General features: G+C 43.4%; 2 protein-coding genes across 4 annotated transcripts in view; both read right to left on the minus strand.

Moving 5' to 3' along the window:
• LOC149451179 (histone-lysine N-methyltransferase KMT5C-like) overlaps positions 1-27569 on the minus strand; it is a 44581-nt gene that overhangs the window by 11507 nt on the left and 5505 nt on the right. For all 3 annotated transcript variants that reach the window (XM_089691014.1, XM_089691012.1, XM_089691013.1), the window contains exons 2-5: positions 17177-17320; positions 9060-9219; positions 4503-4612; positions 568-731 (exon numbers count right to left, since the gene is read on the minus strand). In XM_089691014.1, coding sequence (XP_089547140.1) covers positions 568-731; positions 4503-4612; positions 9060-9219; positions 17177-17286 — 544 coding nt within the window. In that variant the 5' untranslated portion in view covers positions 17287-17320. The remainder of the gene's footprint in view (positions 1-567; positions 732-4502; positions 4613-9059; positions 9220-17176; positions 17321-27569) is intronic.
• Positions 26159-27488, minus strand: LOC149451180 (uncharacterized). Its single transcript, XM_089691011.1, has one exon. The coding sequence runs from the start codon at positions 27262-27264 to the stop codon at positions 26173-26175; it is 1092 nt and encodes a 363-aa protein (XP_089547137.1). The 5' UTR covers positions 27265-27488; the 3' UTR covers positions 26159-26172.

A 27569-nucleotide genomic window follows, 5' to 3' on the forward strand; every position in this document is an offset into this window, starting at 1 on the left:
AGTTGATCCGTTTCTGCAGTGCGTTTGACATTTTTTGCATCTCAGGAAATCATTAAATACACTATAATGCGTTTCTGCATAATGCACCACAAAATGCTTAGGTGTGAACCTAGCCTTACTTTGTTAGCCAGAAAAGCTTTTTTTGTGTTCTGATTACCAACACCTAACTTTCCTGATTATGGCCAAGCTTAACTGCTAGCCCCTGTCCAACAAGTCTTCCTCAGAAGCCAATACAGATGCCCTCAATGAGCTGGGGGATGGGATGGCAGTTGATGGAACGTGGTCAAAAAGTTAAGCTGCCATCTTGCAGCAACCTGTGTGGAAGGTTTTAGTACACCACTTCTACAAGCCTAGGACCTGAATATAAAACCCAAGTGGGACTTTAGAACTATTACTCTAATGGCATGCATGGTGTGCACACATTTTGCACAAGATAATAAATGTCTGCTTCGGCTACAGTTTAGTACTTCTACAAATACTGATCATGAGCACATACCGGACACAAAAAAAAAAAAAAAAACAAAAAAAAAAAAAAACGTATGTACAATTTTAGGCAGGATTGTTTACCATGATTAATAAAAGCAGCCGGCCCCAGCCAAAGCTGTGCACACTTCTTCCTGGTGGAGTACATAACACTGAAGTCATTCTCACCAAAGCGAAGGAGGCTCTCGTCAGCTTTGGTTAACTCGGCTATGCAGCCTACAAGCAGAGCTATTTTCTCATTCTTTACCCTGAAAAATAAATCGACAGCTGTTAAAGGAAAAGAACCAATGCAAACCTTTTGAATATTAGCAATCCATCTCTTTCATATACTTATCCTAAATAAGACTCAAACGAAGTATAATGAAGTTTAAGTTCCCCTTTGTTTCAGCCCAATGTAAAGTTTACATGCTAATAGGGTTTCAATAGTTTAGGAAGCAGGAGTGATCAATAGTGTTGTATTTCCAATAAAATTTTACCTTGAAAGCAAAAAGAATCATTTTGTATGCTTGACTTCTAGAAAAAGGTCTGATATGTTTGGAAAGGTTCACTGGTAATATAAAGATATAAATCCAAAAAATTGTGGGACTTTCCTGGTACAGTGTAGGACAGACATCTCATTAAAAATCATTTTATAAAATGTCACTGAACTCCTATACCACAGAGTCAGCGGAGATAGGTGGCAGGCAGATGCAACATCAGGGTGCAAAGTGCCAGGGGTACTGAATAATTTAGAAGCTCAAAGTCTACGCTGACTGAGCAACACTCAACAAGGTGCAAACTCCTAGATAGCATTGCAAGCAAGGCAAGCAATAAGGAGTTTAGTCAGCATGAGGGAAGGACATTAGGATGAAAGCAATTTAAACTATAGTTAGCCTTTAGGCCTGTTTCAGACATGTGTTGAAGTAGTGTACAATTTAGAGACAGCATAGAAATAGACGGCTGAGAAAGGCAGGAAAGGAGCAGAGCAGTGTATACAGTGACTGGCTATCACTATATGTCAGTGCCAGGTTTGAAATGTAATTACCGGCTTTCTTTTTTTTTCACTATAGCTCACAGAATTAGCCGTCACTTTCCCCCCAAGCTAAAAAAACAAAAAAAAAAAAAAAAAAAAAAACCCACCACAAAAAACAGCAATTGCATTTAAAAACCAGCACAGACATAGTGACAGCCAGTGAGGGAGCCTCTCCGTATACACTGCTCCTCTCCTGCCCCCTCCCCCTTACAAAAAGAGAACTGGTCACTCATATGCTATCACATAGAGGACTATTGGTCACTATGTGAAAGCAATAAAATCATAAGTTAAAAAAAATAAAAAAAAATATACATGAAGTAGAAAAAAAATTTTTTTTTACAAATTGGAGCCTCCTCACATACACAGACATTTCAGTTTCGGCCACATGCATTCTGAATTTTCGGTATTGGTTTCGACACCAGAATTTTAATTTCGGTGCACCACTAAAATAAAGCTTATGCGTTGGTACAAGTAATTTTGTAATAGGTTATTAAAAATTACCCTTCAAATTTCAAATCTGCAGGTGCTGTAATTTTGTAAAAAGGTCTAAAAATTCAATGCAATATAGCAACTTGGATGTATTCTGTACATGGCTGGTGTATACAAGTTCCCCAGAAATGTAATTTCCTGCCTGTGCGATTGGCTCACTGATGTTCTCAATTTTGCAATGATACAAGTCAAATTTTATGCATCCCTGCTTTTGGAATTTCAGTTTTGGCAATATACGCTCAAAAGGGTTCAGTACTTCTAAAAAAAGGGATGCAGATACTGCAACTTTTAAAGTGCATTAGGTGATTAATATGTCAGCACACCAAAGTATCTTCAGAAAAGCATTAAAAAAAAACAAAAATCAAATCACAGCAGTAAATTGCAGTGTTTCGGGACCACGCAGGACCCCTTTCATCAGTGGGTACATACCTGATGGAGTCCTGGGTAGCTCAAAACATTCAAAATTTATTACAGTGATGTGATCCTATTCTGAAGAGCTATTGTGTGCTGGTATGGTTTGATTTGTAGCAACTACAGCCTGGGAACCAGCATGAGCACAGCGCCGACTTACTTCAAGCCATTTCCAGAAACATGCGTGATAAGAACATTCTACTTTAGGTGATTATAATGAACACAACCCCTCCCATTCAGGAATCAGTGTAGAAACAACTTGGTGAAAAAGCAATTTCTTCAGAACTGAAAAGGTAGGCATCTGCAAAAACATTTGTTAAAATTGTTGCAATGTAGACACATCACCCATGAAAATGTTTAAGAGAATTCATCAGTAAATTTGATACCTTAACTTTAAAGTGGAACTTTACCCATAAAGACTTGAAAAAAATGCCATATAGCAAAGAACAGACATTTCACAACAATAATTCTACCAAAAAATTAGGGCGTGCTGTAAATTGCCTCCAGCAATGTTCCTGTTTATTCTTGCTGGAGGCTGCCATTTTCCTAACCCCCAGAGCCCCTGAGCAGCAGTAAACCTTTAGGCTGTGAGAACGGCCTCCACAAATTCTAGAAATAGAGAGCAACTGAGCATGTGCAGAGCAGAGTAGGACTGTGTATTACTGGATTTTAAACAATATAGGCGCTTATTTTTAATGTTTTACATAACTATACCTGCAAAAGGGGCCAGCCTGAAGCGATCTAGCAAGATTTGATTTTCTGACTAAAGTTCCACATTAAAGAATGTCATTCAAAAGTTCTTGCAAATTCCATTTGCTTTTAGCATTCGGTTGTGAAGTGAATAGGCTTCCCACAAAAATCATACTCCGTTAGGAAAATGTGAATGAGCAGGATGGAAATTTGTTTTTTTTTTTCTTGAATGAACAAATTTCTATCATTTCGGTCAAAAGTTAATTTGACCTTAATAATGATCAGAAAAACTGAACAAAAACATTCTTAAAAGAAAAATTCTTGCACAAAGTTATATTGGCATATGGCCAGCTTTGCGCTAGAAGGATAAGGAAACTTTTAAGCAGTATTTTTCTGAATATTTTAACCACCCCATCTACTCCCCCACTGCACTGCTCTAACTACTCCTCCCATACTCCCACCACTCTGCGGTATACCTGCGCAGTTCTGACAGTTCCCCAGTGTTTTGCTGCAATGTTTACCTGTGGCCAGTGAGTCTTCCCCTTCTCATTGCCTGTGCATTTGCAGTAGAACACGAAAAGTAGATCCACCAGCCATGCATAGGAAGCAGGATTCAGACTCAATATTTTGCTATTCTGATCTTCTACAACCAGCAATCAGCTTCCGGCACTGAAGTCTCCCAAAGCTAATAACTTATTTGGAGCTCGTCGGTAGATCACATGACCAGGAGAAACCACAAATAAGTCATTTGTGACAGGAGACCTGCTGTGCTGGGAATGAATCGATGCTTTCAGCAAAGACAGCTGCCGGTTAGAGATCAGAAGCACTGTCATTAAATACCAGGATGCTCCGGAGGGTACTGTAAAGCGTCTGGGATAATTCAAAATGGCAAAAGTGCAGTAGCATAAATGTTTAAATGTACTCCAGCACCAGTCACACCAACCATACCCCAGTGGGACGTACATCCAGAGTGGACCATACTGCAGACATGTCTATGATGCAATGGGACATGGCTCTCTAAATTCTGGCCCCGTCAGCTCACACCACCCATACCCCTGGCTTGTAATGCAACTTATACAGACACCAATCCACGTTCTGGCTGCTTATACCACCAAGTCCCTAGTAACTTGAAAATACCACAAACTCCATGCCTGAAACCTCCCCATGTTACTGTGCCTACACACCACCAGTATTCTTACCTCAGCATCTGATGCCACCATCCTCACTCACTGCACCTGACCCCTATTCACTCTCCCCACTCTCACCACTTCTCACTTCATTCACCACTGCACCAACAACCACCTATGGACTCACTGCCACTGCACATATGGATTCCTTGATACTCTCCACCACTGAAAAAATGGGTACTTTTGTGCTCTCCACCATTGCAGTAACACACCCTTCTGTATTCACTTACCAAGGCTTTATAGCAACTACTTTGGCTCCATTGGTTTCCAGAGAGTACCGATTGCAAGGCAGGATCATGAAGCCACTCTCTGGCAGGAACATTCGCAAGTATCGGAATATCTGGAAGTGAAGAGCAGGAGTAAAGTTTTAAAGACTTGTCCATGGTCATCCAAAAAAATATAAAAATCTGCTTTGATGTGGTAGTAAACTTGACACCAGCACTATAAAAGCCCTGACCTAACACAAACATATCCATCCATTCACCATCATTATAGAACCAGTAACAACCTCCCACTTCCACCACCACATAGAGAGAGAAAAAAAAAAAAGTTTCCCGCATCAACATAAGCAATGTTGCTGAAGGGATCTACCTGTCTGTTCTTTTGTATTCTGATAAGGGGGACTCCTACCACTGTTAGACTACACAGATTGGGGCTGCAGTCAAGGCAGAAGACCAGCTTCTGTTGAATGGACACCGCTATGCATTTACTACGCCTTAGAGACACCGGTGACTGGACACTGGCAAAAAAAATAATTTGATAGGGCAGTACCTATTCCACACTCCTGAAACCCAAAAACCTGTGTCGCCAAGGTGACACGGGGCCAAAAAAACTGGAGATTTATACGAGAAACTGCCTGAAGAAAAAAGTTTTGGTTAAAAATTGCAAGGCAAACTGTTTCTAGAAGAGAATGGTTAGGGCAGAAACCAGTCCCTTAGGGGAACTCAGAGCAAGACACTGGGTCGGGACCAGACAACAGAAAGGAAACTATACAGTGTTGCCTCCTCTTCCTGTCCTCACTAGGCAAAGAAAGTACAGTGCCTTAAAAAGTATTCATACCCCTTGAAATTTTCCACATTTTTTTATGTTACAACCAAAAACCAATGTATGTTATTGGGTTATTCCGTTTGTTTTCCAGCATGTCAGAGATTACTCGGCTATAACTGAGGCCATGGAGGAAGAGGAGGACTTTTAGGCTGTGGTGTTTCCTGTGTTATGGGTGGAGCTGCGCTCTCTCCAGGTGCTGTCCTGAAGGGCTCCTAGAAATACAGTAACCAGTAAATCCAACTAAGGATTTCTATAGGCGACCGTTTTAAAGCCCCTTATAGGTCATCAGTATAGTGATTCGGAGGATTTCTCACGCTAGAATTATTGCTCTCATTCTGGTATGTGCGGCAATATGTAACATATGTATTGCAATGAACATTTTCATGTGTAGACATGCTTTTACTTTGGTACGTGTGTATATGTGGGGGCTCAAATTTTTTTTGAGGGGATGTTATGTGCCTGGGAGCATAGGATGTCCTCCCAGAAAGCACCCTCCCACACGCCCCAAGCCGTGTGCACCTGGCGATCTCCGTGATCGCTGTGTCCTACAGACACAGCTGATCATGAGATGCGGTAAAAGGCCAATCACAGCAGAATTTTACCGTGTAATGACAGAGCAGATCACCAGGTAATACAGCTGCCAAAAACCGGCAGCTGTCAGAGAACAGATCGGCACTGATGATCAGTGCACTGATAAGTTCCTGTCAGTTCTGCATATCAGTGCCACCTCAGTTCCCATCAGTGCTGCCTATCTGTGCAGCCTCATCAACACACAGCGAAGGAGAAAAATTACCTGTTAGCAAATCATTTGAAAATTTTGCACTTTTTTTTTTCTTCACTATAAAACAAACACCCAGTGGCAATTAAATACCACCAAAAGAAAACTATGTATGAAAAAAATGATAAAAATTTCATATGGGTACAATGTTGCATGACCACACAATTGTAATGCAAAGTGCGACAGCGCTGAAAATTGGCCTAGGCAGGAAGGGGGTACAAGTGCCCAGCAAGCAAGGGGTTAATCCTTATGCTACTAGGCTTACAAATAGATAGGAAAGCATAATATAGATTTTCTTGATTTAAATTTTTTTTTTACATTTCTTCAGTCGCTTCCTTTTTGGCATTTCTCTTTCATCTGGATTGGGGAGTTTGTGAACATTTAAAATGAATTAATAGAGGTTTCAGTTTGTGGTACTTTGGCTTAAATTGGGCAATAAAGTGAAATTTAATCAAACTCTTCTCCAGTACTAGCTGTGGTTTTGTTGGAACATGCTGCTGGGAGATATCACTACCCTCTGTGTGAGAGCAGCTAAGTCTTTAAAGCCATCCAACAATGCTCACTTCAGCAAGCATTGCCACTGACAGGACAGTGAACAAAAAGCGTGTTAAAATTTTCCCCAAAAGAAATCTCGTTAGAAATGTTCAATATAGGTTATTGGACCCTGTAACCAGTGCAGTGTATAGGACATTTAAGACATGCCTCAGAGATGACACAAGCGCAACTGTGACAGTTGCTTATCTTCAACCAAAATTTAAAGCCTATAAATGGCTGATGCCCTTGCTAATCAAATATGCAGCACCATGGCAGTTGCAAGGGCGAAATAGAGGCAAGGAGGGCATTGTTCTTAGATGCAACAAGATGCATGGGTTTAGTTTTGCTTTACTACTAGGTGGGAACCATGAATCTAGTTCAACACCTTTACTGTGACCTTAACCACTTGCCCTCCAGAGGATTTACCCCCCTTCCTGACCAGGGCATTTTTTGCGATACGGCGCTGTGTTACTTTGACAATTGTGCAGTCATGCAACACTGTGCCCAAATGAAATGTATATCTTTTTTTCCCCCCCACAAATTGAGCTCTGTGGTATTTGATCGCCTCTGCTTTTATTTTTTCCACTATAAACAAAAAACACATAAATTTTTTTTACTATTTATTAACCGCTTCCCGTCCACCCTACAGCGATTTTTTTACATTTTTTTTTATTGGACATGTTTAATAGCAAAAAGCCAAAAATAGTTTTTTTTCCTCTCAAAATTGTCAGTCTTTTATTTATAGCACACACAAAAAACAAAAAACACAAAAAACCACCAACAATCAAATACCACCAAAAGCAAGCTCTATTTGTGAGTACAGCGTTGCATAACCGTGCAATTGTCCGTTAAAGAAATGCAGCACCAGAATGCAAAAAAATGGCCTGGTCAGGAAGGGGGGGGTGGGGCGTGGGTGTTTAATCCACTGGAGGGCAAGTGGTTCAACATGTCCAGTAAAAAAAATATTAGAAAAAAAAATAAAAAATTTAGGACAAAATATATTCTGCTACGTCTTTTTTTTTTTTTTTTTTTAGAAAAGACATGTAGCAGAATATATTTTGTCCTAAATTTTTTTTTTTTTTCCTTTTTCTAATTTTATTTTTTATTTTTTTTTTAACTGGACATGTTGAACCACTTGCCCTCCAGTGGATTAAACACCCACGCCCCACCCCCTTCCTGACCAAGCCATTTTTTTTTTTTGCATTCCGGCGCTGCATTTCTTTAACGGACAATTGCACGGTTATGCAACGCTGCACTCACAAATAGAGCTTTCGGTGGTATTTGATTGTTGGTTGTTGTGTTTTTGTTTTGTTTTTTTAGCCAAAAGTCCAATATTTGTAAATTAATTGGTTTACATGGAAGTTATAGCATTTACAAAATGGTGGTATATATACACACTGGAATTTTTTTATTTTTTAACTAGTAATGGTGGTGATCAGCGACTTATAGTGGGACTGTGCCAGGCATTCTGACACTAGGGAGGGAACTGGACTGTCACCGACATCCCCAGTGACACTAATACAGTGATCAATGCTAATAAAAAGCACTGACAATGTACTGACACTGGGCAGGAAGGGGTTAACATCTGGGTGATCAAAGGGTTAACTGTGTGCATGTTTTTACAGTGTAAGCATGCGTGCTTTGTATTGCTCTGCTATGTAGAGCAATACAAAGCAGCGTGCAGGAGCGGACAGGGGAGAGATCTGTATTGTTTACATACAGACTTCTCCCCCGTCAGTGGTACTTGATTGCCGGTGGGGAATCACCGACAGTGACTCTGTGATTGACAGCTGAAGCCGCCAACGGTGGCGCACCACCTACCCAGAAATGCAAAAGACACACACTAATTTGATGGCATTCAGTTCTAGAATATGACGGGAGTCCAACTCCTCAGAGGACCAGTTCCTTTGAACCATTCGTAAACCAAGCCCCATCCCCCAGCCTATAAATCTAGCATCCGTTGTCACTACCTGTCAAGGCATGAAAAGGAATGACCTTCCCCAAATCCAGGGCAGAGGTGGAGATCCATCATACCAGGGAGACATGCAACTGGGTGAACAGATGCATAGGGTGATCTATAGGATAAGTGCAGCTGTGCCGCCCTGTAGCAATATTTCTGCTATAGGGCGGCGGGCAAGCAACTAATGATAACACTTGAAAATATACAATGCACATCAACATGCAGTCTCATGGTCACAGGTAAGAATATGCTTCCACAAGAAGCACAAACATATACTGGATGTATGTTAGCACATTTACTATAAACATCTTGAAATTGAGAATTAATCTCTGGTGTGGGAATGTACCATGTGTTAAGTGCACATTTACACCCCTTAGTCATTAATAGGTTCAGCATGCCTGATGATACCCTGCTACTGAATGAATACAATACACAGATGCATACATATAAATAAAAAAGTCAATTTACATGTGCCTTCAGCGTAGCTTCCTGCTGTGTTATTTGGTTTTTGAGGTAATGATTGGCCCCTGTTATAAGAGCACGGAATGCTGCCTCCAGGTCTCTCTTCTTACGGAATGTGTGCAGTGCCTCTCTCAAGTGATGCTGTCTCCTTATAGAAGGCAGTGGACTAAAAAAAAAAAAAAAAAGAAAAAGAAAAAAAAACCCACACATTAAATATATTGCACATATACACAACAGGTATCCCTAAGGTTAACCTAGCCTTAAGGTAACCCCAATTTATCTTAACAGTGATAACTTGCAACAAAAAATAGTTAAGTTATATATAGAAAATTTGTATAAAATGAAAGGCTTTGGAGTGAAATGTAAATAAAAATGGTTTGTAAAGCAAAGGTTTACATGTGTGAGGATTAGAATTTCTCTCTGCATCCAAGAGACATTAGATAAAAGAAATAAAGTAAAATATGCTCACATTGCACAAAAAGCACCAGTGTTTACATAAAAGCAGTAAGGTTTTGGTTAAATGTTAAGGTACATGCAGGGAGCGAATTAGAGCACAACTAAAGCATTCCTTTTGTTTTTACATGCAAAACACTGCATTTATGCATGCACTATTTGACTTGCAATTTCAAATTTAATATCTTGACCTATATTTAGGTTATCTCTCCATGGAATTAGTGGGCAGGTGGTGAAGGCAGTGCTGCATCTGAGGAAAGGAATGTCCTTCCCTCAACTAAGTTCCCTGTGGGAACTACTCATCCTTTGCCAGGAACCGGAAGCAGGTAAGCAACACAGCACTTCCTGGTTATCCTCTTCCCAATCTTCTCTTTTACCAAGCAATTTTATAAAATTAAGCTGTCAATCACATGAGAAGGTAACCTGAAAGCTAAGAGTAGGTGGAGTCTTGTTTTGTGTGGTCTGTTATACAGATATAGGAGGGACGTTTGAAAAGCCTAGAACACACAAAAACAGCTTCACGTTCTGCTGGAAGCGTGAGAAGTGGTGTTAGGACTCCAGATCAATTCTTAACTGAAAATCTACAATGAGGTCTGTAATTTTTATCATAGGTAGATTTTTAAAATGATAGAGACAGAATATCAACCAAAAATCCATAAAAAACACGATACAAATGTTATAAATGTAGTTGCAGTTCAGTGAGTAAAATAAGTATTTGATCCCTGAGCAAAACATGACTTGGTGGAGAAACCCTTGCTGGCAAGCACAAAGTATTGACGCATACATCTTGTAGTTGGTTACCAGGTTTGCACATCTCAGGAAGGATTTTGGTCCACTCTTTGCAGATCTTTAAATGCTTAATCGCTTCTCGCTCGCAATGCATTGCATACAGGGTGGCAGCTACAGGCAAAGTGACGTACCCGTACGTCGCTCTGGCTGTACTAACACAGGGGGGTGTAGAGCCCTTCCCCCTTGCGACTGATGTGTCCGGCGGACACAGCGGAATGAAGATCGTGGTGAACGGGACCCAGTGATCTCTATACGATCACATGATCACAATGTAAGCAAAGCTGTTATGAATCAATCATTCATAGCAGCTCTGCTCCTCTTCCTAGTAAGCTGTGATTGGCCCACAGCTGTCACATGGGGCCAATCACAGCACCCTGTAAAATGTTACCAGCTCCAGCCAATCACAGATCACTATCCTGATCTGTCAAAACTTAACTCATTCATGACAATTAATGAATGAGTTAGGTTCATGACAGCAAGCTTTGCATTGCAGGAGAAATGAAATTTATTTCTCCTGCAAAGCAATCTGTAAAAAAAAACAAAAAAAAAAACCTAAAAATCCCTGATCACCCCCCCCCCCCCACAGTAGTACAGTGTTACCATAGTAACATTGTGCTTTTCTGATAAATTAAAAAAAAAAAAAAAAAAAAAAAAAAAAAACACTACACCTCTTAATTTTTAACCACTTCCAGACCGGACACTTTTACCCCCTTCCTGACCAGGGCAATTTTCAGCTTTCAGCGCTATCACACTTTGAATGACAATTGCGCGGTCCTGCAACACTGTACCCAAATTAATTTTTTACCATTTTTTGAGACAGATAAAGCTTTATATTGGTGGTATTTATTACTGCTGGGATTATTTTTTTTTTGCTATGTAAATGAAAGTCCAAAAATGTTGAAAGTGTTTTTTCATAAAATTTTGCAAATAAATATTTCATCAAAAATCTTGGCCAAAATTTATTCCGTTATCTTTTTAGTAAAAAAAAAAAAAAATCCAAATTAGTTTATAAACAAAAATTATAATTTTTTAAAACTTTTTTTTTTTATATTTTTATTTTTTACATACTGTCACCCTAGCAGTACAGTGTCACCATGGTGACACTGTACTACTTGTGGGGGGTGATGAAGTTTTTTTGTTTTTTTTTTTACACCCATATAGGATGTAAAAGCAATCATTTCTTTCTCTCCGTCTGCATTCTTGCAGTCATTGAGAAGTACTGAGTGAGCTGTGATTGGTCACAGCTTGTCACATGGTACAAGGCTGGTGTGAATCGCCTTGTACCATGTGACCTCTTATCACAGATTTCACACGTAGTAAGCAATGTCACAAGCGACATCTTGCTTACTACTTTGCATGTGATCACTGATTGGCCAATCAGTGATCACATGATTGGGACCTCGTACAGAGGTCCCGTCCGACAATCTGTTTCACTGTGTCCAGAGGACACAGCGGGCTCCATATCGCGGTGCTGCGCGCTCCCAGGAAGCGCGCACAAGCAGGGTGCAGGGAGGCCGTTTATATACAACGGCCGGTCGGGAAGTGGTTAACTACTTGCCAATCGCTTACCTGCATTTTGCGGGCGAGCAGCAGCTCTTGGCAACGCGACATAACCTTACATCACTTCCCCATTTTGGGGTGTGAACGCACCTGCCCCCCCCCCCCCACGGCATCAACTAAAAGCACTACAATACACAAACACACCCCTTTGGTTGCCCCTATTAACTCTGATCACCCACTCACCCAACCACTGCCATTAGTACAGTGCCAGTATATAACATTTTTCATTGCCACTAGCGGCATCAGACAACGTCAGGGTCAGTAAGCGCCCCTCCCAGCCAGGGGTATCTAGCATTAGATTGCCAGCACACTACCGCACTCACGCTCTAGGTTGATCACCGCCATTACTAGTTTAGTGTTTGTACAGATAAAGAGATTGATCACATACAGAACTATACTAGTGCCTCCTTTGTATAGAGTCCCCAAAAACACTTAATATGAGCGGCCCAGTTCGCGGCCAGCACTAGCGTTTAGTCTCTCTGCTGTTTTTCATGGAAGATTTGTATCATTTTGATTGTGGGCCAAGGCATTTTATACGCACAACAATACGTCACCGCCCACCCAAATTCAGCTCTTGCCAATGCGGATGGAAACCTATCACGGTCTCTGAATTCAAAACTCTTTTGGGCCCAACCCTCAACATGGGCATTACAGAAAAGAATGAATTGCCGTCATATTGATCCACAGAGCCAATTCATCGTATGCCCAGGTTCTCTGCGGTTATATATATATGCCCATCGTGGACCAGAAACATTCTGGCACGTCACAGGACTTTGAGAGGTCCAGTTTTCTTGGGTTCTCCTGTCCCAGAGAGGAATCAGAATGCAGCCAGCAGTTCCGCTAGCTGACCGAAGAGCTGGTCAGAGAACAGAATGGCTGCAATCATCTCTATAGTCAGACAGTGGTCTCCAAACTGCGGCCCTTTGCTTGCCTTTATCCAGCCCTTGGGGAACTATTCCTCTGATACAAGACACTATTATGTCAACTGACACCACCTAAGGGGCACCATTTCTCCAAATGATACAAAACGATGATGCACTATTCTTCTACTTAACATGAAACGTGATGTTAACTCCCACTGATGCCAGGTAAATTTCCGCTCCCACTGGCCACAGTCCGGCCTACCTAAAGTCTGAAGGACAAAAACGGGCCCTTTGTTAGAAAGTTTGGAGACCCTGGTCTAAGAAAATCGGAAACCAATAGCAAGCATCTGATCACACACACAAAAAAAAAAAAAAAAAAAAAAAAAGTTCCAAGGACTCAACATGCCTCTCCTTGGGGTGTCTACTTTGTCATTTGGGGAGAGAGAGAGAGAGAGAGAGATCACGAGAGAGAGAGAGAGAGAGATCACGAGAGAGAGAGAGAGAGAGATCACGAGAGAGAGAGAGAGAGAGATCACGAGAGAGAGAGAGAGAGAGATCTCGAGAGAGATCGAGAGAGAGATCTCGAGAGAGATCGAGAGAGAGATCTCGAGAGAGATCGAGAGAGAGATCTCGAGAGAGATCGAGAGAGAGAGATCGAGAGAGATCGAGAGAGAGAGATCGAGAGAGATCGAGAGAGATCGAGAGAGATCGAGAGAGATCGAGAGAGATCGAGAGAGATCGAGAGAGATCGAGAGAGATCGAGAGAGATCGAGAGAGATCGAGAGAGATCGAGAGAGATCGAGAGAGATCGAGAGAGATCGAGAGAGAGAGATCGAGAGAGATCGAGAGAGAGAGATCGAGAGAGATCGAGAGAGAGAGATCGAGAGAGATCGAGAGAGATCGAGAGAGATCGAGAGAGAGAGATCGAGAGAGATCGAGAGAGATCGAGAGAGATCGAGAGAGATCGAGAGAGATCGAGAGAGATCGAGAGAGATCGAGAGAGATCGAGAGAGATCGAGAGAGAGAGAGAGAGAGATCACACACGTTTTTAGAGACTATAACTTTCACACAAGCCAATTAATATACAGGTGTACATCGGTTTACAAAACGCCTTTTTTTCAGAATTTGAAGTGTGTGTCGGTGTCGATTTTTAAATGCAATTGCCGGCTTTGCTTCAACCCCGACCAGTCTCCCAGTCCCTGCTGTGGAAAAACACCCCCATAACATGCTGCTGTCGCCACCATGCTTCATTGTTGGGATAGTATTGGGCAGGTGGTGAGCAATGTCTGGTTTCCTCCAGACATAACATTTAGAACGGAGGCTAAACAATTCAAATCTTGGTTTCACCAGTCCAGAGAATCTTGTTCCTCAAAGTCTCAGAGTCCTTCAAGGTGCTTTTTTGCAAACTCCAAGCGTGCCTTAATGTGTTCTTCACGGAGGAGAGGCCTCCATCTAGCTACTCCATAAAGCCCACATTGGGGGGGAGGGCTGTCCTTCTGGAATTTTGTCCCATGTCCACACAGGATCTCTGGAGCTCAGTCAGAGTGACCATCAGGTTCTTTGTCACCACTTACTCAGGCCCTTCTCCATCAATTGCTTAGTTTGGCTTGGTGACCAGCTCTTGGAAGAATCCTGGTCGTGCCAAAACCTCTTCCATTTGAGAATTATGGAGGCCACTGTGCTTTTGGGAACCTTTAGTGCAGCAGAATTTTTGTAGCTTTTCTCAGATCTGTGCTTTGCAACAATCCTGTCTGAGCTCTACAGACAGTTCCTTTGACCTCATGGCTTTTGCTCTGATACAGTATGCATGGTCAGCTTTGAGGTAAGGTATTTTAGGCACCATTCACACAAATTATTTTTTAGTGCTTTTTGCAGAAATGCACCCCAGTCCATTTGACAGTTTCCTATGAGACATGCTCACATCTATGCTTTTTTGAGCTGCTGCGTTTTTGGAAAGGGTCAGGGACTTTTTTAAAAGCAAAAAGTAGTGTTTGGACAATAGAAGATTGGAAAAAATGTTGCCTGGTCTGAGTCTCGATTTCAGCTGTGACATTCAGATGGAAGGGTCACAATCTGGCATAAACAGCATGAATTCATCCTGCCTTGTTTCAACAGTTCAGGCTGGTGGTGTGACAGGCGTGTGGGTCAGTGGCCCCCAGCGTAGATGGTAGTTGCTCACCAGAACTCCTATCAAATAAGGACAAGCGGCTGTGTCTGTGCAGCCACTGTATCCCCAAAAACTAACAATGGCTGGAGGCTCAAGCTGCATACATTAGACCATACAGCCCATGTGAATGAGGATTAAGGGAAAATCTACCAAGCTGAGGCAATGGCTGCACTTGGTCCACATCAGGAATATACAACTCCTATTCTCAGTGATATGGTTACCTTGGAGTACATTTTTTAAATATTTGTGTCCAAAACACATTTCATTGTGAAAAAAAAATATATATATATTTTTCTTCTTCTAATCCATCTGATTAAACATTTTTATATTAGATTTGCTGTCATAGCACCCACCCCCCTTGCTTATCTATTACTGAACAGGACACCACCTAGTGTATGGAGTCATCACCAACTTCAGATGGCATGTGCCACATTCAGATACCATGACCAGAGATAACCTGGATTTTGGACAGGACTGCAACTGATGTGCAATCAAAAATGAATCCCACTGCATCTGGTGTGGGCTCTTAAAGAGAAAGGCAGGAAAAATATTGATAGTTCTGGTGCCTTAGATAAAAGGTCTACAGATCAATTGTAAAGCTTTATTTTTGGAGTTAGGTTTGGGTTCAAAAGAGGTCATTTAAAAAAAAAAAAAAAAAAAAAAAGTGTAAGTTTTTTTTTTTTTTAAACCTCAATTTATGCACTTTCAGCAACGGATGTAATCACTTAACCGAGTATGCAGTTTCTTTATCTACCGATTCCTACCCACGTTCCATTTTGCATTGGTGTCGCAACTGCTGCTTCAGGTTTCCAGGTAGCTCCTTTCTCTGCAGCATTCTATGGAATCACCCTTGCGTGCAGACACTAAAATGTTGTTTCCCTGCACTGTGTGTGCATCAATCGAAATGTACAGCCCCATAGCCTAGGACAGCAAGGCACTCCCCCTGCTCCTCCCCATCCCTTCTACAAAAGGGACAGGCAGACTGCAGACCACACTGCCCTCTTATCCTTTTCCTATGTAGCCTAGAACAGGGAAACAGCTCTGAGAGCAAAAAACAGCAGCATTGACAGTTGTAAACCAAGTGCTGGGGTAAGAAGTTTAAACAAATTGTTTACTGGGAAAATGTAATTTTATTGAACTCAATGTGTTAACTTAGTATTAATTAATTTAGGAATATCAAACCCTCATTATTTTGTTATTTTTCTGTCCATTTAGTTTAGGGGTTACATTTAAGTCTTATGGGTAGTTTAAGGATTAGTAGGAGGGATTGACAATAAGTGATAGAACAGGTAAACCTTGGGAGAATATGGGTGTTTATACCGGAAATGTATACTTTTTTCAGTGCTGATATGTTAAAGTGTTACTAAACCCAGGACCCTGCAATCACTATATCTGGTCTCCCATAGAACGTGGAAGTGCAATTATTAAAGTAAATATGAACTGCTAAATACCTTTGCTCTTCAGCAGTATATAGCAGCCTTGTGACTTATATCAGTGTCCAGCAGAGTACTGGCTAAAGCTTGGAGGAGTTTTCATTCTCCTCTCACTGTCCTATGAGATTGCAGGACCCCTGACCCTCTGTCTTGACAGTGTTGACTGATCCTGTGCTTATCACATGCACACTCCCAAGAGAAAAAAAAAAAACCCAAAAAACCACCACCTCTAGCAATACACACCAAACTGAGCCTATACAGCTTGCCATCAAGGCTCTGTTCTATCAGCAGATGAGTCGTGGACTGTGGAAGAAGAGGAGGATCAGAGAAGACAGCATTAAACATCCTTTTCACACAATGCAGAGGATTGCTGCACACAGGTTTTTTTTTTACCTCCATGCATAGAATGCATGAAGGTAAAAACCTTACACCTTTAGAAGCACTTTAAGTTTCAGTGAGTATAAAAAGCACACACTTTACCGCATATACAGATTCCTTTTACTGTTCATATACAGATTGATTTTACTGTTGTGGGTTTAGTAACACTTTAACCTTAGTTGTCTTGTGACTTTCTATATTCATGCATTCAATTGCGATTCAGAATTTAAACCTGAGAAGCAGATGTAGCCTCTGAATCGGTTCGATGTTCCAGTAGGTGCATGACAAAACCAATGTGTGTGACACTGATTTAAATTAAGCCCTGAGACAGGACACTGCACCAAGCTTGGATGCTCAACACTGCTTGGTTTTTCTAAACAAAATCTTAAGACAGGAGAATAGCAGAGACTCTGGAGGAAAAATAAAGCAACTGGTCTATTCAGCTGAAATGGTATGAAGACAACATAGCATGCAGCTCACCCAACGTTCATTTTGTGTGTTCGGAATCCCAGGTAAGGATCAAGCACCAAGCTGGTTGCCAGGTCATCATTTTCACAGAGTTCTCTTGCGGTCACTCGGTTGGAACCCATAGTATTGTCGGATTGTGTATCATGCTGTTATTACCTATCCCAAAAAAAGAAAAAAAAATGCAGTCAATCACTCTCGCAGGAGGGGAGGGGTGAACAATCTCTGTAATAAAACACATTCCCTGGGATTCATAGATAATATAGTAGACAGTCCTCAGAGTAGCTCAGGAACGCCAAGCTGCCTGCCTGGACACTGCGTCTGTTACACAAACAGGTGCTGCAGACAAGGAGTTTTGCTATTATGTGGCCAGAGGGTAATGGGAAACTATCCCAGCAATCACTTTCACAATATGGTTTGTTTGAGAAGTGGAAACAGCTTGTATATATTTTGTTTTGCAGTTACTTCTCCTTTAAAACTCTGGGGTTTCAATTAAATCCAACACCCACTGCATCTCATTAGAAACATCTCATTAAAAATAGCTCAGTGGGCTACATGATCACGATTACACCTGCTGCTGTGTTAAAATCCTCTAGGAATCCAAACACACTGCTACACGTGAGAAACAGAAAAGTTTCATATGTGTAATTAGACCTCATATCATCTTTCATAGCAATTTGTGGAACACCATACTTGTGTTCTGTACACAGAAAGGCACACAACAGCCTATTATGCCTGCTCTGAAAGATAAAAAACATGAAAATGTTACATTATTCAAAGCAATTGTATTTTATATCAGTTTAGGCTGTGTCATTTGTTTGTACTCCCATGTACAGTACATGCATTGCTCTGCCCGTTTAGTGTTGATTCACCTATGTGATGGATGGACACAGGTCCAGTTTTTTTTCAATCATATGCAGGGGAAATAATGGGAAAGCTTCCTCTGCTCAGTGTCACGCATCAGGATGAATCCGGTGCAAAGTGCATGTCAGTGCTGGGTCACTGGGCACAATCTGCGCAAAGCAGCATCCTGCATCTGCTGATGGAAGGCAGATCTATAGACTCACAGCGGCATCTCCGTGTCCAGGCCTGAAGCAACTGAAGACCTCCCTACTCAAAGCAACTGCCAATTACTAGGTAGTGAAATGAATGCAAAATGTAAAAGCTATTCACACATTTAAAGTGATATTAAAAAGGGCAATTTTTTTCTATTTATTTTGTTATAAAAAAGCGCTCCTGGCCCCTCCCTCCCGCTCAGTGCCCCCAGAGCAAGTAGGATGCTGTGGGGAACCAAAAATCAGGCTTAACTCCAAAGTCACTGATCCGTGTGTCCATTCACACACGCAGAGCCCAGGTAAGTATTAGGAGGGATGCTGCACACAGGTGGTTTTTTTTTTTTACCTTCATGCATAGAGAAAAAAAAAAAAAATTATATACACATATACATATACATACATACATACAGCTGCAAAACACACTAGGAGATATATATTATCCATAATAAAGTGCATGAAATAAACTGCTTTTTTTCCCCCTAGCAGTGCAACACCGTTTATTTAAAAAAAATAGCTTTGGACTGCAAGAAAAATGCAAACCCTAACAGGTCCAAAAAAGGTCTATATCTATAGCTCTGTATTTATTTATATTATCTTGTTATCTTTAGTAATGACAAGGTTATTGCTGAATACACAGGTTCATAGCAGATATGTGAAAACTGCTCTGGTCCATAGGGGGGTGATCAGGTGTGAGGCTGAATTCACACTTGAACAATTTGTAACCTGAAGCTGCAAAAATGCTCAAATTTAAAAAAAAAAAAAAAAAATCAGTTCTCTATGGTGTCCGTTCCTGCAATCGGGTGTGAACAGGCACCATAGAGAACAATTGATTTTTTTTTTTTTTTTTTTTTAAGTTTTAGGCATTTTTGGAGCTTTGAACTTCAAGCTACAAAATAGCTCAAGTGTGAATCCAGCTTGAGAGGTGAAGAAGTTGAAAGACTGCTAGCAGCTTGATTAAAGTGACTGCCAGCCCTCATATTAGGATAGGTATTAAAAATTTACAAAATTTAAACTGAAAAGGTACTTTAAAAATTCTACAAAGCTTGCTGAAAGCTCTGCAAATGTTTTGCAAAAGCCTGCCCTTATACAAACCCATGTGAAACAAGGGAAAGACAGCAGGTGGGTGGATGGGCTTTGCCTGCTTCAGTCTGAGGCCTTCAGTCACTCATGTACCATTAGACAATCAGTGAAGCTTTAAACCCTAGGGCCACAAACTTTGTTTAAAGTGTTATTAAACTCGCAACAGTTTGGGAGGGTGCATGTAATCGGCCCAGGGCCAATCAGCGCTGTCCAAACAGGATCAGGGGTTATGAAGCCTCATAGGACAGTGAGAAGAATGAAAACTCCTCATATAAGATTTAACCAGTTCTCAGACTGGCAATGATAGAAACATCACAAGACTGCTATATACTGCTGATGAGAAAAAATATTTAGCAGCTTATATTTACTAAAATAATTGCATTTCCATGTGTGTACTGTGGGAGACCAGATATAGTGAATGCAGGGTCCTGGGTTTAACATCACTTTTAATTAGTTCCTCTGGGCAGGGGTTTCAACCCTCAGAGCCACGCTAATAAGTTGGCTGAAACCCACTCGGCATAGACAGACACCTTCTCTAAGATACTCAACATACTACCAGCACTGGATACAAGACTAAAGAAAATTTGGAGGTTAGGATGTAAATAAAAAGGGAATTTATATTTTCCCCACTTTGTAGCACCAGCAATCTGATTTTGCATTTTCGTCAGTCTCTGATCCAAATAACTGGACATATTACATTTTATTGTTCCTCCAAAAGGATTTTGTAATGCAAAAGCTTTTGTACTTATTACATTGATGTTGTAACTGCTTCGCAGTCAGCAGTGGAAATCATTGGTTTGGGCAACCTCTGTTTAACGTCATATTGTCAAAAGCTCTGGACACTGGCACAGCACTACATTTATTCAAAGTGACCCCAAAAGTCCAAATTACATAATCACATTGTAACACACTGGAAACCAACACACATGGCAACATATTACTTCAAGGGTGGTTTGAGTGCCAGACATCTCTATCTACGAGCAAGTAGGTACTTACAGGGTGCCTAAACATATCTGCCGCCAGTAATTGACGTCCACCCCACCCCATTTTGGATAGTGTAAAAGGAATTTTCCTGTCATCTGTGTCCCATTAAGGTGATTTCATTCTCTGCCGGTCACATAACCAAAACAGGAAGTGATAGGAAATCCCGATGCGTCACCAGAACAAGAGTCCCCATTGGAAGATTTCCCCTCTATTAATGTCTTGATGTCACCCTAAAATTTGGCGGTCTCTTTCGCATTGATAATGGTAAACGGGGAAAATAGAGATAGAAGAAAACCTAAGCTCTCCATTAGGAAAATTCACTATTTTTATCTGGTGATCCAGTAAGTCTGAAGAGAAAGAACAAGCTCTCCAGCAGATGCATCAGAAGAGAAAGAACAAGCTCTCCAGCAGATGCATCACTCACAGGGTTGGTGTAAACCATTTAATACTGGCAGGGGTGCTTGCAATGATCAGCTTTTATGTGCGCTGTAACTGCTTATAAAGTGTTAGCTGGTGTCTTGCTTCAATTTGTTAGTATATTTAAAACTACTAGTACATTTAATACCCGCCCCCCTCCCAGACTGAGAATGCTACAGTCCAAATATGCCACCTGTGTTCCTTCATCCAGTGTGGGGGTACTCGAATGCAGGAGGTGTGTTACTGGCCAGATCACCAGGTGAAGAGAATAGGGGGAAAAAAATTAAACACTAATGCAGCCACCACATCTAATGATAGGTAAGCTGCAATATATTACATTTTGGGTTTATTACCAGTTTGATACATGAACTGTAGTGTTTTTGGCAATCAGCCACACTAATCACTGGGGTATTGTACACGCTTGTGTTACTTTAGATAGGAAACTGCTGCATATCTGTGCACGCTTTTCTTGGTTAAAACTCTCTTAAAGCCTCTATTAGTATGTCTGAGGCAAAGAATCAATTTCAAGATATCAGTACATGTGCAGGCACCAGACCAGAATCTCTCACCCATTATGCTCTGTTCAGCATTACCAACTGTTAGGTATGAAAATCTGGGACTGTCATTACAAACTGAAGATTTGAAGCACATCCATTTTGAAGATTGTGTTTTTATGTACTGTAGGTCGCGAGATTCAATTGAATGGGCTGCAGTGCTCTTGAAAGGTTAAAAGGTCCCTGCATCATTTTGTGAAGTTGCAGTCCACATGGGAATTGCATATGTAGTACAGCTACATGCAGGAAGTGGCTGCTGCAATTGCCTGTGCGTGAGAGTCCCAATTAGAATTAATGGCACCCACATGCATCTCCTGTATTTTTCTGTGCAGGTGGTAGCAGCTGAAGGAACAGGTGTGGATCCCCAGCATGAAACAAGCCTGAATGTAACCCCCACCTAGTCAGTCAATTCTCTGGGGTAATACCAATAAGTGGTCATTAGCACCACTACTATATGACAGGATTTTTGAAAACGCCCCATAACTAAACTGCCTATAGAAGATGGCCATCAATGGATCAAAAAGGTAAGCATGCATAGTCCACGGGACAAATTAGCAAACAAGGCAATGTCCAGCCAACACATGCTGATCCTGGACCTAAAAGTACTAAAGCCAGACAACTAGCATTTTCAAAAGACAGTGAGAAATGTCAGCCCCAATATTTTTCCTAAGACACATTGGGTAAGTTAAGATCTACCTCAAACCCGTCCAACTTAAATTAATGATAAAACTGATTCATAGCAGAATAGAACCAATAGGAAGTGTCCAGGTCATGCAGGCAGGAACTAGGACATGCGAATGAGGATTCTGCCAGAACCAGTACATACAACCTGCACTTAATACCAACCCAACATCTATATGCAGCCTGACAAAAGCTTTTTTTTTTCCCCACCTGGATAGGTAGCGACCAGTAAATCAAAAACTAGCACTATGAAAAACTCATTACTGTGCAATACTGAAGAAAATACACACTAGTAGAAGAATGAAAATACGTAAAACATAAAATAATCTCATTCCAACAAAATATACAGCATGTGCCCAGTGAAATAACACAAACGTGCACAAAATCCATACACAAGTGTATGCAAACTCAAAATATTATATTGTAACAATTCATTCAAAGCCCTTGATGTGTCCATCATATGCCAACAATCCATCAACCTAAATCATTCACCTCTGTGCACAATATATAACTGCAGAACGCTCAGTAAAATCATATGACCACTTTATTTCAAAGATGCTCAGAAATCACCATAAAAAAGGCAGGGCCCCACTGGCACCAAACACCTTCGGTTTAGAAGCAGACAAACGTCAATTTAAAACTGCTTTCATATAAATGTTAAGATTGTAATCACAAAAAAATAAACAAGATCTTTAGTTTAGCAACTACCTGAATATGTTGAAATAGTGGCAGGTCTGACATGTGCATGTACTTGGCACAGTACTTTCTAAAGTGACAACATCACCAGAAAAGTGTTCCAAATGCTTTATTGAATTGCCCCCATTGGGTCTTCATTCAAGGTTACTGGAAGTGTATGTTGTCTTGTCACTTCAAAGGGTACTTTGTGGTTCCTCTACAAGATAAAAGGGCCCTTTCACTCCTGAGCAATTTGTAGTTCAAATCTACAAAAAACACTTAAGGAGGAAAAGAAAAAAAAAAAAACACAAAAAAACCAAGTTACACTTACGGTAACGTCTTTTCCAGGAGTCTTTCAGGCCAGCACTCTGAGAGACCTCGGCTCCTCCCCATCTGAGGAAACACCTCCACCTACAATAAAAAAGCTCCACTCCCCTCTGACCTCAGTTCTCCAAGCATCCTCCGGTCATCTGGGGAGACACAATGCGAGACAACATAATCATAATAAGCCATCTTCACATAACCAATATCAACAGTGGGTGGGAAACCGGTGCTGGCCTGAAAGACTCCTGGAAAAGACGTTACCGTAAGTGTAACTTGGTTTTTCCCCTACCGTCTTTCAGGCCAGCACTCTGAGAGGATAAGCGAGTACTCACCCTTTCGGGCGGGCTAACTGCTTGTAAGACCTTACGACCAAAGTCCTGCTCCTGCACCGAGACCAGGTCCAGTCTGTAATGCTTGGCAAATGTGTCATAGCTGGACCATGTTGCCGCTCTGCAAATCTGCCCTGGGGAAACCCCTGCTAACTCTGCCTGGGTAGCCGCCACAGCTCGGGTGGAATGTGCCTTGATACCCTCCGGGACCTCCAGGCCTTCTGCCTGATATGCTCCTGTAATCGCCAGCCGCAGCCAGCTGGCCAGCGTCCTTCTAGACGCCTTCTTGCCTCTTCTAGCCCCCTTAAAAAAAACAAAAAGGGATTCGGTGCTTCTGAATCCCTAGATTTCTCTAGATACTGGAGAACGCACCTTCTGACATCTAAACAGTGATACCTCTCCTGATCTACCCCCACCGGGTCAGGAAAAAATGAGGGAAGGACAATGTCCTGTTCCCTCTGGAAACTCCGAGCTACCTTCGGAATGAAGGACGGGTCTGGTCTGAAAACGATCCTGTCTGAAAAAATACGGAGATAGGGTGTTCTGATCGAGAGGGCCTCCATCTCACACACCCTCCTCGCCGTGGTAATTGCCACCAGAAAAGCAGTCTTAATGGTGAGCTCACCTATCGGACAGGACTCCAAGGGCTCGAATGGAGCCCTAGTCATCCCCCCGAGCACCTTGGCCAAATCCCACACTGGAAATGGTCTGGACCTCGGAGGCCTCTGCCTCACCAGAGCTTTGAAAAACCTACTCACCAACGCCTCCCTGGCCAGGGGCGTCTCCAAGAACACACTGAGGGCCGAGACCTGGCCCTTGAGCGTGCTGACAGACAATCCCTTGTCCGCTCCCGCCTGCAGGAATTCCAACACAGAAACCAAACTATGGGTTGCCACAGCTGTCCGGTCACACCAGGCTGTAAAGCAACCCCAGACCCTACCATAAATGGCCTGGGTCTCCTCCTTCCTACTGGCCAGTAATGTCGCCACCACCCTAGGCGAGAACCCCTTTTCTAAGAGGAGCTGCTGCTCAGAAACCAGGCCGTTAACCGCAATCTTCCTATGCTGGGGCAAAGAACCGGCCCCTGTGTTAACAAATCCACTCTTGGAGGCAGCTCCCAGGGTGGACGAGAGGCCAAACTCTTCAGGGTCGCAAACCACGCCCGCCGCGGCCAGAAGGGAGCTATCAGTATTAACGAGGTCCCCTCTGTCCTGAATTTCCTCAGGACCAGGGGGAGCAAAGGAACCGGGGGAAAGGCGTAACAAAGCCGGTAGTCCCACCTCTGACCTAATGCGTCCACCGCTCTGGACCCGTCCCAGCGGGATAGAGAGAAGAAATTTGGGACCTTGTTGTTCCTTCCGGAGGCAAAAAGGTCCACATCCGGGGATCCCCACCTTCGCACAATCTCCTGAAAGACATCGGGGTTCAAGGCCCATTCCGACTCCCTGAGCCGAGTCCTGCTCAGGAAGTCTGCCTTCTGGTTCAGCTCCCCCTTTAAGTGTATCGCAGACAGGGACGCCAAATTCAGTTCTGCCCAGGACAACAGTGTCGCCGCTAAGGCCCCGAGGGCCTTGCTCCGCGTCCCTCCCTGCCTGTTTATATAAGCCACTGCCGTGGCATTGTCCGTCAGGACACGCACGTGCCGGCCCCTGACCTCCGCCTGGAAGGAGTGCAGAGCCTCCCACACTGCCCTCAATTCCTTCCAATTCGAGGATTTGTCCTTCTGCCCTAAGGACCATTCCCCCTGAGTCACCAAATTTCCCAGGTGGGCTCCCCAGCCCCTGGCGCTGGCATCCGTAGTGACCTCCGCGGAAATCGGAAAGCACCACAACAGCCCCTGAGTTATGCTGGACGATCTCCTCCACCACCATAGAGACCTTTTCACACTGGGGGGCACCAAGACCCTGCGTTCTAGGGAGTGACACTTCCTGTCCCAAACCCTCAGGATCCACAACTGGAGGGGACGCATATGCAGACCTGCCCACTGAACTGCCGGAATGGACGCTGTCAGCAATCCAAGTACCGACATGGCCTGTCTTATGGACATCGACCTGCTCCCCTGCAGTAATCTGACTCCGGCCTCCAACTTGGTGACCTTTTCCAAAGTCAGGCTGGTCTTTTGGTCTACCGAGTCTAGAGTGTAGCCCAAGTAAATCACCTTCTGAGAAGGCACCAGGCAGGACTTCTCCAGATTCAAAACCCACCCCAAGCTTTCCAGATGGTTCCTCACTACAACCAGGTCTTGCCGTAAGTGAGCCTCTGAATCTGCGAAGAGCAGCAAATCGTCCAGATAGGCCACCACTGAAATCCCCCTCAAGCGGATAGAAATCAGTGCCTCCGACAGAACCTTGGTGAATACTCTTGGCGAGGAGGAAAGGCCGAATGGAAGAGCCCTGAACTGCCAGTGTCGAATTCCTTCCTCCCCCCCCACTGCCAACCTGAGGAACCTCTGAGAGGCTTCCGCCACGGGCACGTGTAGGTAGGCGTCCTTCAAGTCTATGGATGCCATGAATGCACCTGGTGGGATTAGGGACCTGATTGTAAAAATGGAATCCATGCGGAACCTCCGGTAACGTACTGACTTGTTCAAGGGTTTCAGGTTCAAAATCAGTCTGAACGCCCCAGACGGCTTTTGAACCACGAACACATGGGAATAAACTCCCTTCCCTCGCTCCGCTACCGGAACCCTGGAGATGACCCCCTGGGACTCCAGAATCTCCAAAGCGCCCACCAGAGCCGCGTCCTTCGTCGGATCCCTTGGACGGGTCGTCACTAGAAAAGTCTCGGGTGGCGGTCTCAGAAATTCTAACCGGTAACCCCTTCGGATGACATCCAAAATGAAGGGGCTGGTGACCACGGCTTCCCACTGTGGGAGGAATGCCGCCAATCTTCCCCCCACAGGAGGAACCAAGTCACCTTGGTTTTTGGGGCTGCTCAGGAGGGCGAAAAATCGCCCCCCCTCTTCCCCTACCTCTCTGTCCAGCCGACCTACCCTGACCAGGCGGTCGCAGGCTCAGCCTCTTTGCCGGGCGGGCCTTCCGTGTCCCCCCCTCCTGCATTTTCCTCTTGAGGGGGAAGGACTTTTTCCTATCAGCTGTCCGGTCCAATAATTCCTCCAACCCCGGGCCGAACAGACAGTCTCCTGTGAGGGGGATGCCGCATAACCTAACTTTTGAAGTGATGTCCCCCTGCCATGTCTTTAGCCACAGCGCCCTTCTGGCTGAATTGGTCAGGGCAGCAGACCTGGCCCCCAATCTCACCGACTCTGCGGAAGCATCCGCAATATACCCCACTCCTTGCAAAAGGGTCTCAAAAGAGGCCAAGATTTTTTCCTTGGGAGAGTCTGCCACAATATGGGCCTGTAATTGCGTAAGCCAATACTCTAAGTTCCTGGCTACCACTGTCGTAGCCATGGCCGGTTTCAGGTTGTACAGGGTCGAGTCCCAGGCCTTCCTAAGGAGAGACTCTGCCCTTCTGTCCAATAAGTCCGGTAAGACCCCCATGTCCTCAAACGCTAGGTCAGTTCTCCTGGTTGTTTGGGAAAAGGCCGCGTCTAGCCTGGGGCTCTTGTTCCAGACCGCCTCCGGGTCTTCCGAAAACGGAAACCTCCTCCTCAACGCTTTTGAGAAGAACGGTTTCCTTTCCGGGTCTTGCCACTCCTTCTTAATCGTGTCTACCAAAATGTCATGCACAGGAAACATTCTGTGCTGGTGCTCCTCCAATCCCTGATACATTTGGTCGTGGAGAGATAAGGCCTTAACCTCCTCCTTAATGTCCAGGGTTTCGTATATAGCCCCCAGGAGCTCATCAACCTCCTCTAGGGTCAACTTATACCGGGAGGGGCCCCTCCCTTCCTCTGAGGGACCCTCACCCGCTGATTCCTCCTCAGACTGGGAGTCCCCCACTGGTTCCTCCCCAGTCATAAGGGGTTCCCGACGACTCACCGAAGCCACCTGGGGGGGGGGGGGGGGAAGTGTAGGTAATGGGAGGGCAAACCTCTCCATGAGGGACTTGAAGGAGTCGAAGGTGGTAGCCAACTCCTTCACTGACCTAGCTAGGTCCCCCTGTTCCGGCTTCTCCTCCCTCACCAACCCCTGTATACATGGGCCACAAAGAACCTTTCGCCAAGATTCTTTTAGAACTTCCTTACAGGAAGGGCATCTCCGCTTGGGCTCCTGGTGCCTAAGTTTAGCTCGGGCCTTGCCCTGCAAGACACAAAAGAAAAAGGGGGGGGGGGGGGGGAAGCCCAATCAGTCCGACACTAAACACCCCCCCCCCCCTGCTTCCCGGCAGAGCAACAAGGGCCTGA

This window comes from Staurois parvus, unplaced genomic scaffold (assembly GCF_062004578.1).
Source record: "Staurois parvus isolate SC_StPar_1 unplaced genomic scaffold, SC_StPar_1.0 ptg000548l, whole genome shotgun sequence".
NCBI lineage: Eukaryota > Metazoa > Chordata > Amphibia > Anura > Ranidae > Staurois > Staurois parvus.

Bases quoted from the DNA above. Each gene is read 5' to 3' on its own strand.
- LOC149451180 (XM_089691011.1), bottom strand. From the start codon at position 27,264: ATGGAGAGGTTTGCCCTCCCATTACCTACACTTCCCCCCCCCCCCCCC.